This window comes from Dipodomys ordii, unplaced genomic scaffold (genome assembly GCF_000151885.1).
Source record: "Dipodomys ordii isolate 6190 unplaced genomic scaffold, Dord_2.0 Scaffold282, whole genome shotgun sequence".
Classification (NCBI taxonomy): domain Eukaryota; kingdom Metazoa; phylum Chordata; class Mammalia; order Rodentia; family Heteromyidae; genus Dipodomys; species Dipodomys ordii.
In genome coordinates this window covers 171,748-184,825 of record NW_012267498.1, presented here as the reverse complement: position 1 = coordinate 184,825, position 13,078 = coordinate 171,748, and the positions used below count along the sequence as shown (strand labels likewise).

General features: G+C 59.3%; 1 protein-coding gene across 1 annotated transcript in view; it reads left to right on the top strand.

Annotated features, from left to right (window-relative positions):
- Window positions 1–13,078, top strand: part of Sspo (SCO-spondin) — a 60,505-nt gene that overhangs the window by 23,037 nt on the left and 24,390 nt on the right. The window contains 22 exon segments of the mRNA XM_013036373.1: window positions 430–583; window positions 691–745; window positions 1,674–1,778; window positions 1,969–2,151; window positions 2,235–2,362; window positions 3,196–3,352; window positions 3,420–3,570; window positions 3,870–3,942; window positions 5,033–5,129; window positions 5,399–5,434; window positions 5,437–5,541; window positions 6,657–6,827; window positions 6,913–7,077; window positions 7,529–7,708; window positions 7,805–7,927; window positions 8,016–8,145; window positions 8,226–8,351; window positions 8,504–8,595; window positions 9,902–10,075; window positions 10,338–10,502; window positions 11,158–11,410; window positions 12,862–12,908. Of these exon segments, the coding sequence (XP_012891827.1) occupies window positions 430–583; window positions 691–745; window positions 1,674–1,778; window positions 1,969–2,151; window positions 2,235–2,362; window positions 3,196–3,352; window positions 3,420–3,570; window positions 3,870–3,942; window positions 5,033–5,129; window positions 5,399–5,434; window positions 5,437–5,541; window positions 6,657–6,827; window positions 6,913–7,077; window positions 7,529–7,708; window positions 7,805–7,927; window positions 8,016–8,145; window positions 8,226–8,351; window positions 8,504–8,595; window positions 9,902–10,075; window positions 10,338–10,502; window positions 11,158–11,410; window positions 12,862–12,908 (2,870 nt within the window).

The window sequence follows — 13,078 nt, the reverse complement described above, 5'->3', positions numbered from 1 at the left end:
GAGCCCCAGGCCCATCCCCCTGAGCCCCAGGCCCGCCTCCTGAGCCCCAGGCCCGCCTCCTGAGCCCCAGGCCCATCCCCCTGAGCCCCAGGCCCATCCCCCTGACCCCCAGGCCCGCCCTCCTGAGCCCCAGGCCCGTCCCCCTGAGCCCCAGGCCTGCCCTCCTGAGCCCCAGGCCCGCCCTCCTGAGCCCCAGGCCCGCCCTCCTGAGCCCCAGGCCCGCCCTCCTGAGCCCCAGGCCCGCCCTCCTGAGCCCCAGGCCTGCCCTCCTGAGCCCCAGACCCATCCTCCTGAGCCCCAGGCCCGCCTCCTGAGCCCCAGGCCCGCCCTCCTGAGCCCCAGGCCTGCCCTCCTGAGCCCCAGGCCTGCCCTTCTGAGCCCCAGGCCCACCCTCCATCCAGCACAAAGGGGGTTGCTCATCCCTTCCAGGTGCCAGACAGAGCCATGCGTGGGCTGTGCGCAGCGGGGCCTTGAGCATCGCGTGGGGGAGCGCTGGCGTGAGGGCCCGTGCCGCGTGTGCCAGTGCATGCACAATGGCACCACAAGCTGCTCCCCCTACTGCCCCCTAGGCAGCTGCCCTCAGGTGAGGCCCGGGAGTGGGCGTGGCAGAGTGTGGAGGGCGATGTGGACGCCTCAGGCTTGGGAGACACATGGGTGGGTCAGAAGCGACCTGACTACTGTGCCCCACAGGGATGGGGCCTGGTGGAGGGAGCGGGAGAATCATGCTGCTACTGTGCCCCGCCCGGTGAGTGAGGCTGGGGGTGGCAGCAGAGGGGTCCCAAGGGGAGGAGAATCCCGTGGGCCTTGAGAGTGAGCTGGGGTGGTCTGGCTTCCTTGTCCTGAAAGGTGTTCATGGGGTGATGAGGCCAGGACTGAATACAACACCTGTTCACAGCTGTACACACGCACACAGCTATATACACACATGCAGCCGTATACACACCTGCAGCTGTATACATACATGCAGCTGCACATGTGCACGCAGCTGTATTCATGCATGTAGCTGTGTACACATATGCAGCTGTACACATGCACACAGCTGTACACACACAATTGTATATACACATGCAGATGTACACACCCACGCAGCTGGACACATGCACACAGCTATATACATACATGCAACTGTATACATGCAGCTGTGCACGTGCAAGCAGCTGCACACATGTGGCTGTACACACGCATGCAGTTTATACATGCACATAGCTGTGTTCATCCATGTAGCTGTGTACACATATGCAGCTGTACACATGTGGCTGTACACACATGCAGCTTATACATACAAGCAGCTTATGTATACATGCAGCTGAATACATGCGTGCAGCTGTATGCACACATGCAGCTGTGTTCACGCATGCAACTGTATCCATGCATGCAGCTGGACTCCAGCTAACAAGGCTGCTTCCATGTGAATGACAGCAGGCCTGGCTTGAGACCTGCACCTGCTCCATCCAGTTCTGATAGTTGCTTTGGAATGACAGACTATTCCCCTAAATACACAGTGGAAGCAAAACAAACCCAATTCACACAGAGGGAAGGAGGAGTCCTCCCCAATGCCAGGGTTTTCCTGGGAAGTCATGAGAGGCGGGGATCCAAGCAGTGAGCATGGCTGGGAGGACTGGGGTGAGTGACTCTTGGTCGCTTCCTCCTGAGCCTCGGGTCTTCCCCTACAGAAGAGAGCCAGGCTGAGCCCCTGGTGGCCCCTCCTGCGCCTGCTCCAGCCCCCAGCTCGCAGATCGGAGCTCCTCTGGTTACCTATGTCCTGCCTCCACCGGGAGGTAAGGCACATACCGTTGAGGTGGACGCTAAGAAGCGGCTCAGTGTCCCGGGCAGGGCTGCTGGGCTGGTCCTGTGCCCCATGCACTGGAGCTCGTCCATGCCCTGCCCTGACCTTCTGTCTTGCGCTAAGGTCACTCTGGGGGACCCCAGCGCTCCTGTCGTGCCCTGCTCTGTCTCTTCTCTATCCAGATCCCTGCTATTCTCCCCTGGGCCTGGCCCAGCTGCCCAAGGGGAGCCCAGCGCAGGAGCCCCTCACCTCGGCTGCGCCCCCAGGAGCTCCCACTGAGGGGTCTGGCCTTGGAGACCATGCTGAGTGGCACACCCGGCCGCCCTACCTGCAGCTGCACCTTCTGAGGCCCCGGAACCTGACTGGTGAGTGGGGAAGAGGGACCGGCCATGGCAGGAGTGGCTCCCGCGGGGCTGACCCCCTCTTTGTCCCGCACCCCTCCCCCCAGGCATCATCGTGCAGGGGGCTCGTTCCTCCCCCACGAACGCCGCCAGCTTCTCGCTCCAGTTCAGCAGTGATGGTCGACACTGGCACAACTACCATGACATCCTGCCCGGCACCTTGCCCTCACCCCAGGTACCAAATGCCCAAGGCCTCACTGCACCCCTGTGTGGAGCCCACAGGGTTTTTTTTGTTTTTGTTTTGTTTTGTTTTTTTGGTCGTGGGGTTTGAACTCTGGGCTTGAGCACTCAGCTCTTACATCTCAAGGCGAGCGCTCTACCACTTGAGCCACAGCACCATTCCCGGTTTTCTGAGTGGTTTATTGGAGATAAGAGTCTCACAGACTTTCCTGCCCGGGCTGGTTTTGAACCATGATCCTCGGATCTCAGCCTCCTGAGTAGCTAGGATGACAGGCACGAGCCACCAGCACCCAATGAGTCCACACCGTTTTTGTCCCCAAGGGGCTTTGTCTCTCCAAGGGCTAGCCCTGCCTTCGATGCTTATGGAACGCAAGTGGACACTGGAAAACCTCCATCTGGCTCTGGTCTTTGGAGCACTATGGCAACCTGGGAAGGAGAAGGGATGGGAAATCCTAAGTTCATGGAGGGCTTTGGGGAACTAGGCCCCACAGAGGCCTCCCAGGGAGACAGGGCCCAGTCTACACAGGTGTTTGCTCTTAGCTATCTCAGGAACCTCTGCTCTGGGCCAAAGCTAGGATGGTCCTGAGGATCCCGCTGTGGGCACAGCTTCACCCCTGCCCTCAGGCACTGCCAGACCAGGGGGCGGGGCTTAGACCAGAAGCCAGGCCTTTCTCTGGCCTTGAGGATGCCTTGTCTACTGCTGGGTGGGCACGGGCTCCAGCAGGGTACCTGGACAGGCAGAAAAGGGGGAGGGGGGCCCCTGGAAGGACCCACAGAGGCAGCCTGAGCACCAGGCAGGTCCGAGTCAGCAGGCATCCTTTTCTGCAGGCTTTCCCTGAGAACTGGGCCAATGTGGACCTGGAGGCATGGATGTTTGGCCAGGTAGTGCAGGCGAAGTACGTCAGGATGTGGCCACAGGATGCCTGGCAGGGTGCTGTCCAGCCCCGCCCCTTCCTGTGGGCGGAGCTACTGGGCTGTGAGCCAGGTACAGGCTGGTCTGGGAGTGGGCACAACGGGAGTGGGCGGGGCACGGCAGAGGCTCTTAGCAATAGTCTCTCCCCCAGCGCCTCTGTGCCCAGAAGCTGGGCACCTCTGCGCCGGCGGTGAGTGTGTCCTGACGGGCAGCCGGTGTGACGGGGTTGTGGACTGCGAGGACGGCTCTGATGAGCAGGGCTGCGGGCCCTGGCCTGCCCACACTGGCAGGTAGGGCCTGGTCTCAGCCTGGACTGGGAGGGGACAGTGTGGGGAGGAGCGGCGGCAGCGGGAACACACTGGACATGCAGGTTCTCGGGTCTCACCTGGCCCTGCAGCCGGGCCCTCCATGTGTGCCTGCCACCCCTTCCGGGGATGCCATCATGGCGGGCTGAGAACCCCTGTCCAGCCTGAGCAGGCGTTGCTCCGCTTGAATGCCCCACCTCAGTCCGTCACCCCGATCCATCCTGGATAAGGGGCTCCAGGGCTAGGGAAACCCCTAACTCCCCCTTGGGGTTTTTTCTTCCCAGTGTCCCTTCCACAGCCGTGACTCCAGCTCCCCCCTCCTCCCCTCCCGGACAGCTTTCCCCTCAACCCAGGGAGGTGAGTGGGAAGCTCCAAGTCCCCCAGAAGGTGTACAAAGGACAGGGCCCTGGGCCTCACTGTCTCACTGGTGCTGCTCCTGCACCTGCACCTGTGTCTTCCTTCCTCTCACATGTTCATTTCCTCCTCTGTGAAGCCTTCAACCTGGAGCCTTCTGGAGGCCAGCTCGGTGTGAGGGGGAGGGATGGGGGCTGAGGGGATGGACCGAGGTGCAGAAAAGCACAGGGCTGGAGAGTCCTGAGTCCCTGGTGGAGAACTCTCCCCACAGGGGAGGGGCAGCCCATTGGCTGTGGGGGAGGAGACAGCTCCATCCTTGGCCCAAGCTTTGGGAGGCAGAGGAGGTGGGGAGATGGTGATGTATCCGCATCCTGTGTGGGAACAAGAGGCTGGAGGCTGGGGGACCATGTGGAGCCTTCCCCAGGGCCGGGGCTGCACGGGGAGGCTGAGCCCTCTCTCCTTGCAGGGTCTAGCAGAAACGGAGCCCAGTCATTCAAAGTGGGGGTCATCCAGGCCTCCCACAGGTATGTGCACGCCCTGTGCCCCTCCCCTGTGAAAAAAGTCCCGACGGGCCTCTTCTCTCCAATTAACCGCTCAAAAACCAGCAGTGGCGCTGTGGCTCAAAGTGGTAGAGCACTCACCTTGAGCAAAAGAGCTCAGGGACAGGGCCCAGGCTCTGAGTTCAAGCCCCACGACTAACAACAACAACAAAACATTTCTCAGGCTTTTCTGCTGGCGCTGGCCTTGAACCTCAACCCTCAGACCTCAGCCTCCTGAGTAGCTAGGATTACAGGCGTGAGCCAGCAGCTAATTGAGAGTTTCATGAAATGAATCGCTGGTCAGAACTTTTCTTTACTTTCCCTTCACACTGTTCTTGTGCTTCTTCGCCTACCAGTGTCAACTGACTTTTCAACCTGAAGGTCCTCTGGGGTGGGTGGAGTCTATGGCACCATCAAGCCCAAGATTCACTCTCCATCTCACTTGCTCTGGGGGTTAGAGCAGCTGGGCAGTCATCCCCTCCCTTCTCCCTTCCCCCCCAGGGAAGAGTCCAATGAGTCCTGCCTCAGTTTCTCCAGCTCCTCATCCCATGCAGCCAACAGCCGTCACCCCCACCTACCCTCCTGGGACCGAGAACCTGCAACCAGGAGCGGCGGCCTTGCTGTCCCCACACCCCGTAGGAACCACTGCTGGTAAGACTCAGCTCTCTGTCTGGATGCAAAACCTGGCAGGCCAATTCTCTCTGAAGGGCCAGGAGCCAGAGGGGACAGAGATCCCTTTGCTCAAGGTCTCATAGCTCATTTTCTCGTAGAACCAGATCTAAGCCCTGTTTCCTGACCCAGTCCATCCTTTCCCATTCTCCCAAGAGAGGCAGGCAGTCAGGTCCCCCTACTGTGCTATGATAAGGAAGAAAAGTAGGACGACTGGGTTCCTGGTCAGCTGACTGTGGCGGTACCCACAGGTCACAGCATCCCCCCGAGGCCCTTCCCGCCCATGCGTCGCGCCCCGGCCAGACGCCGTGTGAGGTGCTGGGCTGTGTGCGGCAGGGCCGGCTGTGCGATGGGAGGGAGGACTGTCTCGATGGCTCTGATGAGGGGCACTGTGGTGAGCGGGCAGGCCTGCGTCACACACTGCGGATGGCAGGGGGGGGGGCGGGATTCCTTGCTCCCGGTTCTAACCCATATGGAAAAGGCTTGGGAGAGAATGGTGCAGTAAGGAGCATAGAGGAACTGAATGTGCCAAAACAACCAGGAGTGCCTTTCGAGAAGATGAAGAGGGAGAAGGGAGAGGCCTTGGAGAGGCCTGTCAGATGGCCTTTGAGAAGGTCCATCCATCCACCCACCTATCCATCCATCACCTATCCATCAATCCAGGCTCTCATACACTTGTCCCTCATACACTTGTCCATCCATCCATCCACCTATCATCTACTCATCCATCACCCATCTATTCATCCCATCCATCAATCTACCAATCTAGTTATTCATTTACCTATTCTGTCAATCTGTCTGCCTGTCTGCCTGTCTGTCTGTCTATCTATCTATCCATCTATCTAATCTATCTATCTATTATCTAATCTATCCATCCATTTACTCACCACACTCATCTATCCACCCATTCATCCAGCTACTTACCTCATCCAGCTATCCCTCTACCTATCCATCCATCCATCTGTCCACCCATCTGTCCATCCATCCATCCATCCAAAGTTGATCAAAGAGTGAACTTCCAATCCGAAGAGGAATAGTGTTCCCCAGTTGCAAGAAGGGTCACCCCAGGGAGTAGGAGTACCCATTCAGGAAAAAGGTAACCAAAGGGGATTAATTGTTCTTCTAGATGCTTTGGCTTCATGGCACTCCAAGAATCTTTGTTTTTGATGCTAGTACTGGGACTTGAACGCAGGGTCTCAGACTCTCGCTTGGCTGTATCACTCAAGGCTAGCACTCTACCACTTGAGCCACACCTCCACTCCCAGAATCTTTGACAAGCACAGAGATCGTGTGAGATCTGGGTGGCTCAAAGACCCTGGGTGGACCTCATCCACATGTAGAGGAAGCAAGCTTGCTCCGGTCGCAGGCTGTGGGAAGTTTTGGGAGGAAGGCGAGGTCAGGGACTCTAGCTAGCAAGCTGTAGCCCAGATTGAAAGGGTTCCATTGATCATCCAGCCACAGATCACTTCTGTGATTTCTCCTTTCTCCTCTTCCTGCACTGGTGGGCAGCGAGTGCTGTGCCCTTCACCGTGCCTGCCACAGCCGTGCCTGGGCTGCCCTCCTCGAGAAACCTCTGCTCGTCCAGCCAGCTGAGCTGTGCCAGTGGGGAATGCCTGCCCGCCCAGCGGCGCTGCGACCTGCACCGCGACTGCCAGGACGGCTCCGATGAGGAGGGCTGTGGTATGCACTGGTTGGGTGAGGGGCGGCCCTGAGGGACGTGGTCCCGCCCCAGCCGCCTCTGAGCCCCGCCCACCCATCTCGGCAGCCGACTGCGTGCTCACACCCTGGTCTGGCTGGAGCGGCTGCAGCCGCAGCTGTGGCCTGGGACTCACCGTCCGGCGCCGGGAGCTGCTGCGGCCTCCGCTGCCCGGGGGCGGCTGCGCGGCGGAGCAGCTCCACAGCAAGCCCTGCTTCCTGCAGGCCTGCCCAGGTACCCGGGGCCCCAGACGGACGTGGGGTTGATTGCAGGCCCCTTGATGTGGGAGATCTGGGTTGGCTCATATCCAAGACCCTCACTAAGGAGGCGGCCTCTGCACTCCACGGGGAACCCCAATGTCCAGCCTTCTTCTCTGGGACTCTAGGAGGAGGCCGCTCCTCTGATGTCACAGCCTTGTCAGGAAACCTGCTCCCCTGGTCCCGTCCCACCCTAGACGTCCATCCTGGCTCTGGATGTACCCCACCCAGGGCTCTGCTGTCACAGCCCTTCCCAACGTCCCAAGAGACCCCTCGAGGTGTCTTCCCCTTATGGTCCCCCAACCTGTGGATGACAGGTGGAGGAAGCAGCAGAACGCCAGTATTTTCCGGGGCCCTCCCTCATTCTGCCCCTCCCTCTCTAACATTGTCTCTCGGGGATCTTCCTTTGATGCTATTTCTCCCTACAGTGGCTGGGGCCTGGGCAGACTGGGGCCCCTGGGGCCCCTGCAGTGTCTCCTGTGGGGGTGGCCACCAGAGTCGTCAGAGAAGCTGCGTGGACCCCCCTCCCAAGAATGGCGGTGACCCCTGCCCCGGGGCGTCCAGAGAAAGGGCACCCTGTGGGTTACAGCCCTGCCCTGGCGACAGAGGTAAGGGGGTGCTGGTCATAGCACCCCATGAGCAGGTCTCTGGGCCTTCCTCTGCCCAGTGCCCACTCCACCCATGTCTTCCTCCCTCTCCCCCAGACTGTGGGCTGGGCCGTGTGCTTGTGACAGCTGAGCTGTGCCAGAAGGGGCTAGTGCCCCCGTGCCCGCCCTCCTGCCCGGACTCCCAGGCCAACAGAAGCTGTGGTGGACATTGTGTGGAAGGTGGGGTACCCCTTAGCCTCCCCAGGCCCCCGCCCTCAGTTCCTACCCTGCTGTCCTGGGACTGAGTGCTCTCCTCCATCACGCGCAGGATGCCGCTGTCCCCCGGGGCTCCTCCTGCAGGACTCACACTGCCTTCCCCTCTCGGACTGTCCCTGCCTGGTGGGTGAAGAGCTCCGCCCACCAGGACCCGCCTTCCTCCTGGACAACTGCAGCCAGTGGTGAGGCGCTGTGCCGAGGGCGGGCGCTGGGCGGGGCCTCCACGCCCCGCCGGGCTCAGCTTCTCCCTCCTCCCCTGCAGCACTTGTGAGAAGGGTACGCTGCTGTGCCAAGCAGCGGGCTGCCCCCAGGCCTGCGGCTGGTCAGCCTGGTCGCCCTGGACTCCCTGCGACCGCTCCTGCGGCTCCGGAGTGAGGACCAGGTTCAGGTGAGGAGTTAAGTAGGGGAGGAAATGGGGTGGAGGAGAATGGGGCTCAGGAGGGGTCTGCCCTGAATGGGAGGGTAGGAAAGAGGACAGAGCGGCAGGAGGGCTGGGAAGGAGGGAGGGGAACAGGTGCCTAGAGCTATCTCTCTCCCCAGGTCTCCTTCCAACCCTCCCGCAGCTTTTGGGGGTGCCTCATGTGAGGGTGACAGGCAGGAACTACAGGCCTGCCACACAGAGTGTGAGACAGGTACTGTAGTAGGGGTCTGCCCTCTTCCAATTGCGCGTGCCCAGAGCACTTGGGGGTGGGACCCCTGGCACTACGGGTGGGCGGCTGGTGATGCCTTCCCAGCAGAAACCGCACTATTTACCTTGTTTTATTTCAAGTATTTGCTGGTACTGGGGCTTGAACTCAGAGTCTGAGCCCTTAGCTTTTTCCACTTGAGCCACAGCTCCACTTCTGGTCTTTTGGTAGTTAATTGGAGATTAAAAGTCTCATGGACTTTTCTGACCGGGCTGGCTTTGAATTGTGATCTTCAGATCTCAGCCTCCTGAGTAGCTAAGATTACAGGCGTGAGACACTGGTATCCAGAGAGGCAGTCTTTGTTGTTTGTTGGTGGTGGTAGTGGTGGGAATTGAAGTTGGAGCCTGGGCACTTTCCCTAAACTTTTTTGCTCAAGGCTAGTGCTCTCCCACTTTGAGCCACAGCGCCACTTCCAGTTTTCTGGTGGTTAATAGACTTTCCTGCCCAGGCTGGCTTTGAACTGTGATCCGCAGATCTCAGCCTCCTGAGTAGCTAGGATTACAGGCGTGAGCCACCAGTGCTTGGCTGCAAGCTAGTCTTCATTGGCCTGAGTGGGTGGGCTTTGGTGGGGAGGAGGATAAACTCCCCACATGGATGGGCCAGATGCTGACCAGAGACATGTCTGTGCAAGTGTGTACAGAACACGAGCAGATAAGGCCGCCTGGCTGGCTGTGAGTGTCAGACGGGGGTCTCAGACACAAGAGCACTTAGAAACCAGACGAAGTGCCAAAGCGTTTCCGTTCTCGTGGACTGGGAATCTCCCAGGCTGGGCCTGTCCCTGTGGAGTTCACCGAGCAGGCTTTGCCCGATGAGAGTCAAGACAAATAGGACTGAATATAGAGGAGATGGAGCAGGCGGCTGTGGTGTGGGGACCAGAGATGCTGGATCAAGGTCTTGCTACAGAGGGCTGGTGATATACTAGCTGTAGTGCACTGGGACACGGACGTTTCCCACATAGAACATTCTAGAAGAGTTGACCTGGGGGGGGAGAGTGTGAGGGTGTGTCAGGAGCTAGCTGGGTTGTGTGATGTGGTAGGGAGCTGGGCAGGTTCTGTGGGATGCTCTCCTCTTGGTCACCCCTTGGGGAGGGCTGGAGAGTGGGGGACCCCCACAGTTCGAGGGGACGGAGGCTGTGCCTGCAGAGCAGTCAGTGTGCTGTGCTTGTGGCCTTGCCTCTTGGCATCTCAGTCCTGCCCAGGCTCCGCAGCTTTCCCGGGCTCCTGGCGAGGGCCCTGTCTTGTGTCCCCTGCAGAGGTGCTGGGCTGGACACCCTGGATGCCGTGGTCTTCCTGCTCCCAGAGCTGCCTCCTCCCCGGCGGGAGCCCAGGCCGGCGGCAGCGTTTCCGGCTCTGCCCTGGCCCCGCAGACACGGCCTGCCCCGGGGAGGCCGCCCAGGAGGAGCCGTGCAGCCCTGCTCTGTGCCCAGGTGCCACCCCACCATTCCTGGAGTGTCAGGGACCAGGGGAGGATCAGAAGCCCTGGAGCAGCTTCCTGCAGTCCAGGACAGGGAAGGAGGGAGGGGGGAGCAAGGCTGGCTCCTGTCCTTAAGCCGAGATGGCCTCAGCCCTCCCTCCAGGAAGCCAGCCATGATGAACATGTTCAAGGAGTGGATGGGGTGCCCACGGGCCCCACAACGCTGACACCTCTCTCCTCCTGCCTGCCCGTGCCTTTGCCTCTGGTCCCCACAGCGCCCAGCGGCTGGGGCCTGTGGGCTTCCTGGTCCCCCTGCTCAGCTCCCTGTAATGGCGGCATCCAGACGCGAGGGCGGCACTGCTCTGCTTTCGTGCCTGGGAATTCCACCTGTCCAGGACCCCACAGCCAGACACGGGACTGCAATCCACAGCCCTGCGCAGGTACCGCAGTCCTGCTGCACCCTGCTCTGCAGCCGTCCCGCCCAGCCTGGCCCTGGGAGCCACTCCCGACCCTTAGGCTTCTAATCCCAGCTACTCTGCAGGTGGAGGTTGGGAGGATCGGGGTTCAAGGCCAGCCCTAGGCAAAAGAGTTGTAAGACTTCCAACTCAGCAAAGAAAAACTGGTGCTAACCTGCTGTCCCAGCTGTGCCAGAGGCCTAAGCAGGGGGATTGTGGAATGTGAGAGCCAACCTCAAAAACAATTCCAGGTTTAGAAGAAAAAAAAAAAAAGACTAGGGATGTGTCTCAAGAAAGCATGCCTAGAAAGCATGAGATCCTGAATTCAAATCCCAGTCTCTCTCTCTCTCTCTTACACACACACACACACACACACACACACACAGAGTGTATCAAGCCATGCTTCTATCAAAGCTGTGGCCCTTTGCAGGAACATCCCAGGCACTAGAACCAATGGGCAAGGAGAAAGGAGGGAGGGGCTTCCCCAGCTCCGTCCTGCCCACAGGCTGCCACCTGCACTCTGTGCAGATTCCCTTCAGATCTGACTCCTTCCCTTCCCTCCCCTCCCCTTCCCTTTTCTCCCCTCCCCTCTCCTCCCCTCCCTCGGCCCCTGCCAGACCTACTGTGTCTTCCTTTCTAGCCCAGTGCCCAGGGGACATGGTGTTCCGTTCAGCAGAGCAGTGCCACCAGGAGGGGGGTCCGTGTCCTCGGCTGTGCCTGGCCCAGGACCCTGGGGTGGAGTGCACGGGCTCCTGCACCCCCGGCTGCAGCTGCCCTCCGGGCCTCTTCCTGCACAATGCTAGCTGCCTGCCCCGCAGCCAGTGCCCCTGTCAGCTGTATGGGCGTCTCTATGCACCGGGAGCCGTGGCCCACCTGGACTCCTGCAACAACTGGTAGGCCAAGGGCAGGGGGAGCAAGCGGAAGTTGGGGGGTACTGGAGGAAGGGTTCCAGAGGACACACACACACACTCATCCCAGAAGTCCAGCATGCCTCCATTCTGCAAGCATGCCCTGGAAAGACTACAGTGGATGAGAGATGTTCCCTGATCACTCCTGGGTGTCTGCAAGGACTGATCACTCCATTTACTTAATGAGAAAACTGAATGGCAGATGGGTGGAGTGATGTAGGATGGAACTGAAGAACTGCAGAGGAGATTTTACCCTCTCCCCCCTTCCCCTCCCCCACCCCACCCCCCAGCTTCCTGTTTCCTGAATAAATTCCCTACCAGGGACTGTTGAATTTCTGCTCAGACCCTGCCTAGTGCCCAGTACTCAAAGCTGACACCAGGCCATGCCAGCAGAGGGCGCTCTCATCCACGTCACCATCCCTGCCCACCTCCTTTCACCTCCATCTCTGTCTCATTCTTACTTTTACCTTTTAGTTCCCAGTTCCTCCTTTAAATATCTCCTTTATTGTTCTTCCGCCCAACTGTGTTTTCTCTCTTAGATTATTTTGCTGGAACCTCCAATATTTGACAACTAGGCTTTAAAAATATATTGAAGGAAGCCGAGCACCGGTGGCTCACGCCTGTAATCCTAGCTACTCGGGAGGCTGAGATCTGAGGGTCTCAGTTCAAAGCCAGCCTGGGCAGGAAAGTTCATGAGACTCTTATCTCCAATAAACTGCTAGAAAACCGGAAGTGGTGCTGTGGCTCAAGCGGTAGAGCACTGGCCTTGAGCTGAAGAGCACAGGGACAGCACCCAAGCTGAGTTCAAGCCCCAAGACCGACCAAAAAAATATATATATATACATATATAATATTATATGTGTGTGTGTGTGTGTGTGTGTGTGTTGAAGGGAACAAAGGGTGAGGAAAATTACCCAGCTCTTCCTCCTAGGAGAACTTTAGCTCTTTCTGGATTGCTCCCGCCTGCGCCTGTCACTCAGGATATCTCCAAGTGGTGCTTAGTAAAAACAAATGGAATGAAAGTGTAAAAGGTCACGCCTGACATCCTAGCTACTCAGGAGGCTGAGATCTGAGGCTCGGGGTTCAGAGCCAGCCCAAGCAGGAAAGTCCGTGAGACTCATATCTCCAAAGTGTGTCTCAAGTGGTAGAGCACCATGTGAGAATATGAAGGTCTGAGTTCAAGTCCTAGCTCAGGCACACACACACAAAGTGTCTCCTGATTTTTTTTTAACGTGACACGGGCGTCACGATGTCTGGGGTGCTGTGGAACTTACCCAGGGTGGATTTGGGGGGACGCCCTCAGAGGGAGAATTTCATGAATTTGATGGAACAGTGTCCTGGATGCTGCCCGTTGGGACAGTGCTGGAAGGGCGGGAGCTGGCCAGAGCCGCTGGGCTGCACTAGGTGTCCATGGCCCTGGGCCCCTCTCTCTGCAGCACCTGTGTCTCTGGTGAGATGGTGTGCACCTTGGAGCTCTGTCCAGGTACCCCCTGTGCCCCTCGCCCTGCGTCCTGGCCCCATGCCCTTGCCCTGCGCCCTGCGTCCTGGCCCTGCGCTCGCCCTGTGCCCCTCGCCCTGTGCCCCTCGCCCTGTGCCCCGCGCCCTTGCCCTGTGCCCCGCGCCCTCACCCTGCGCCCCGCACCCTCACCCTGC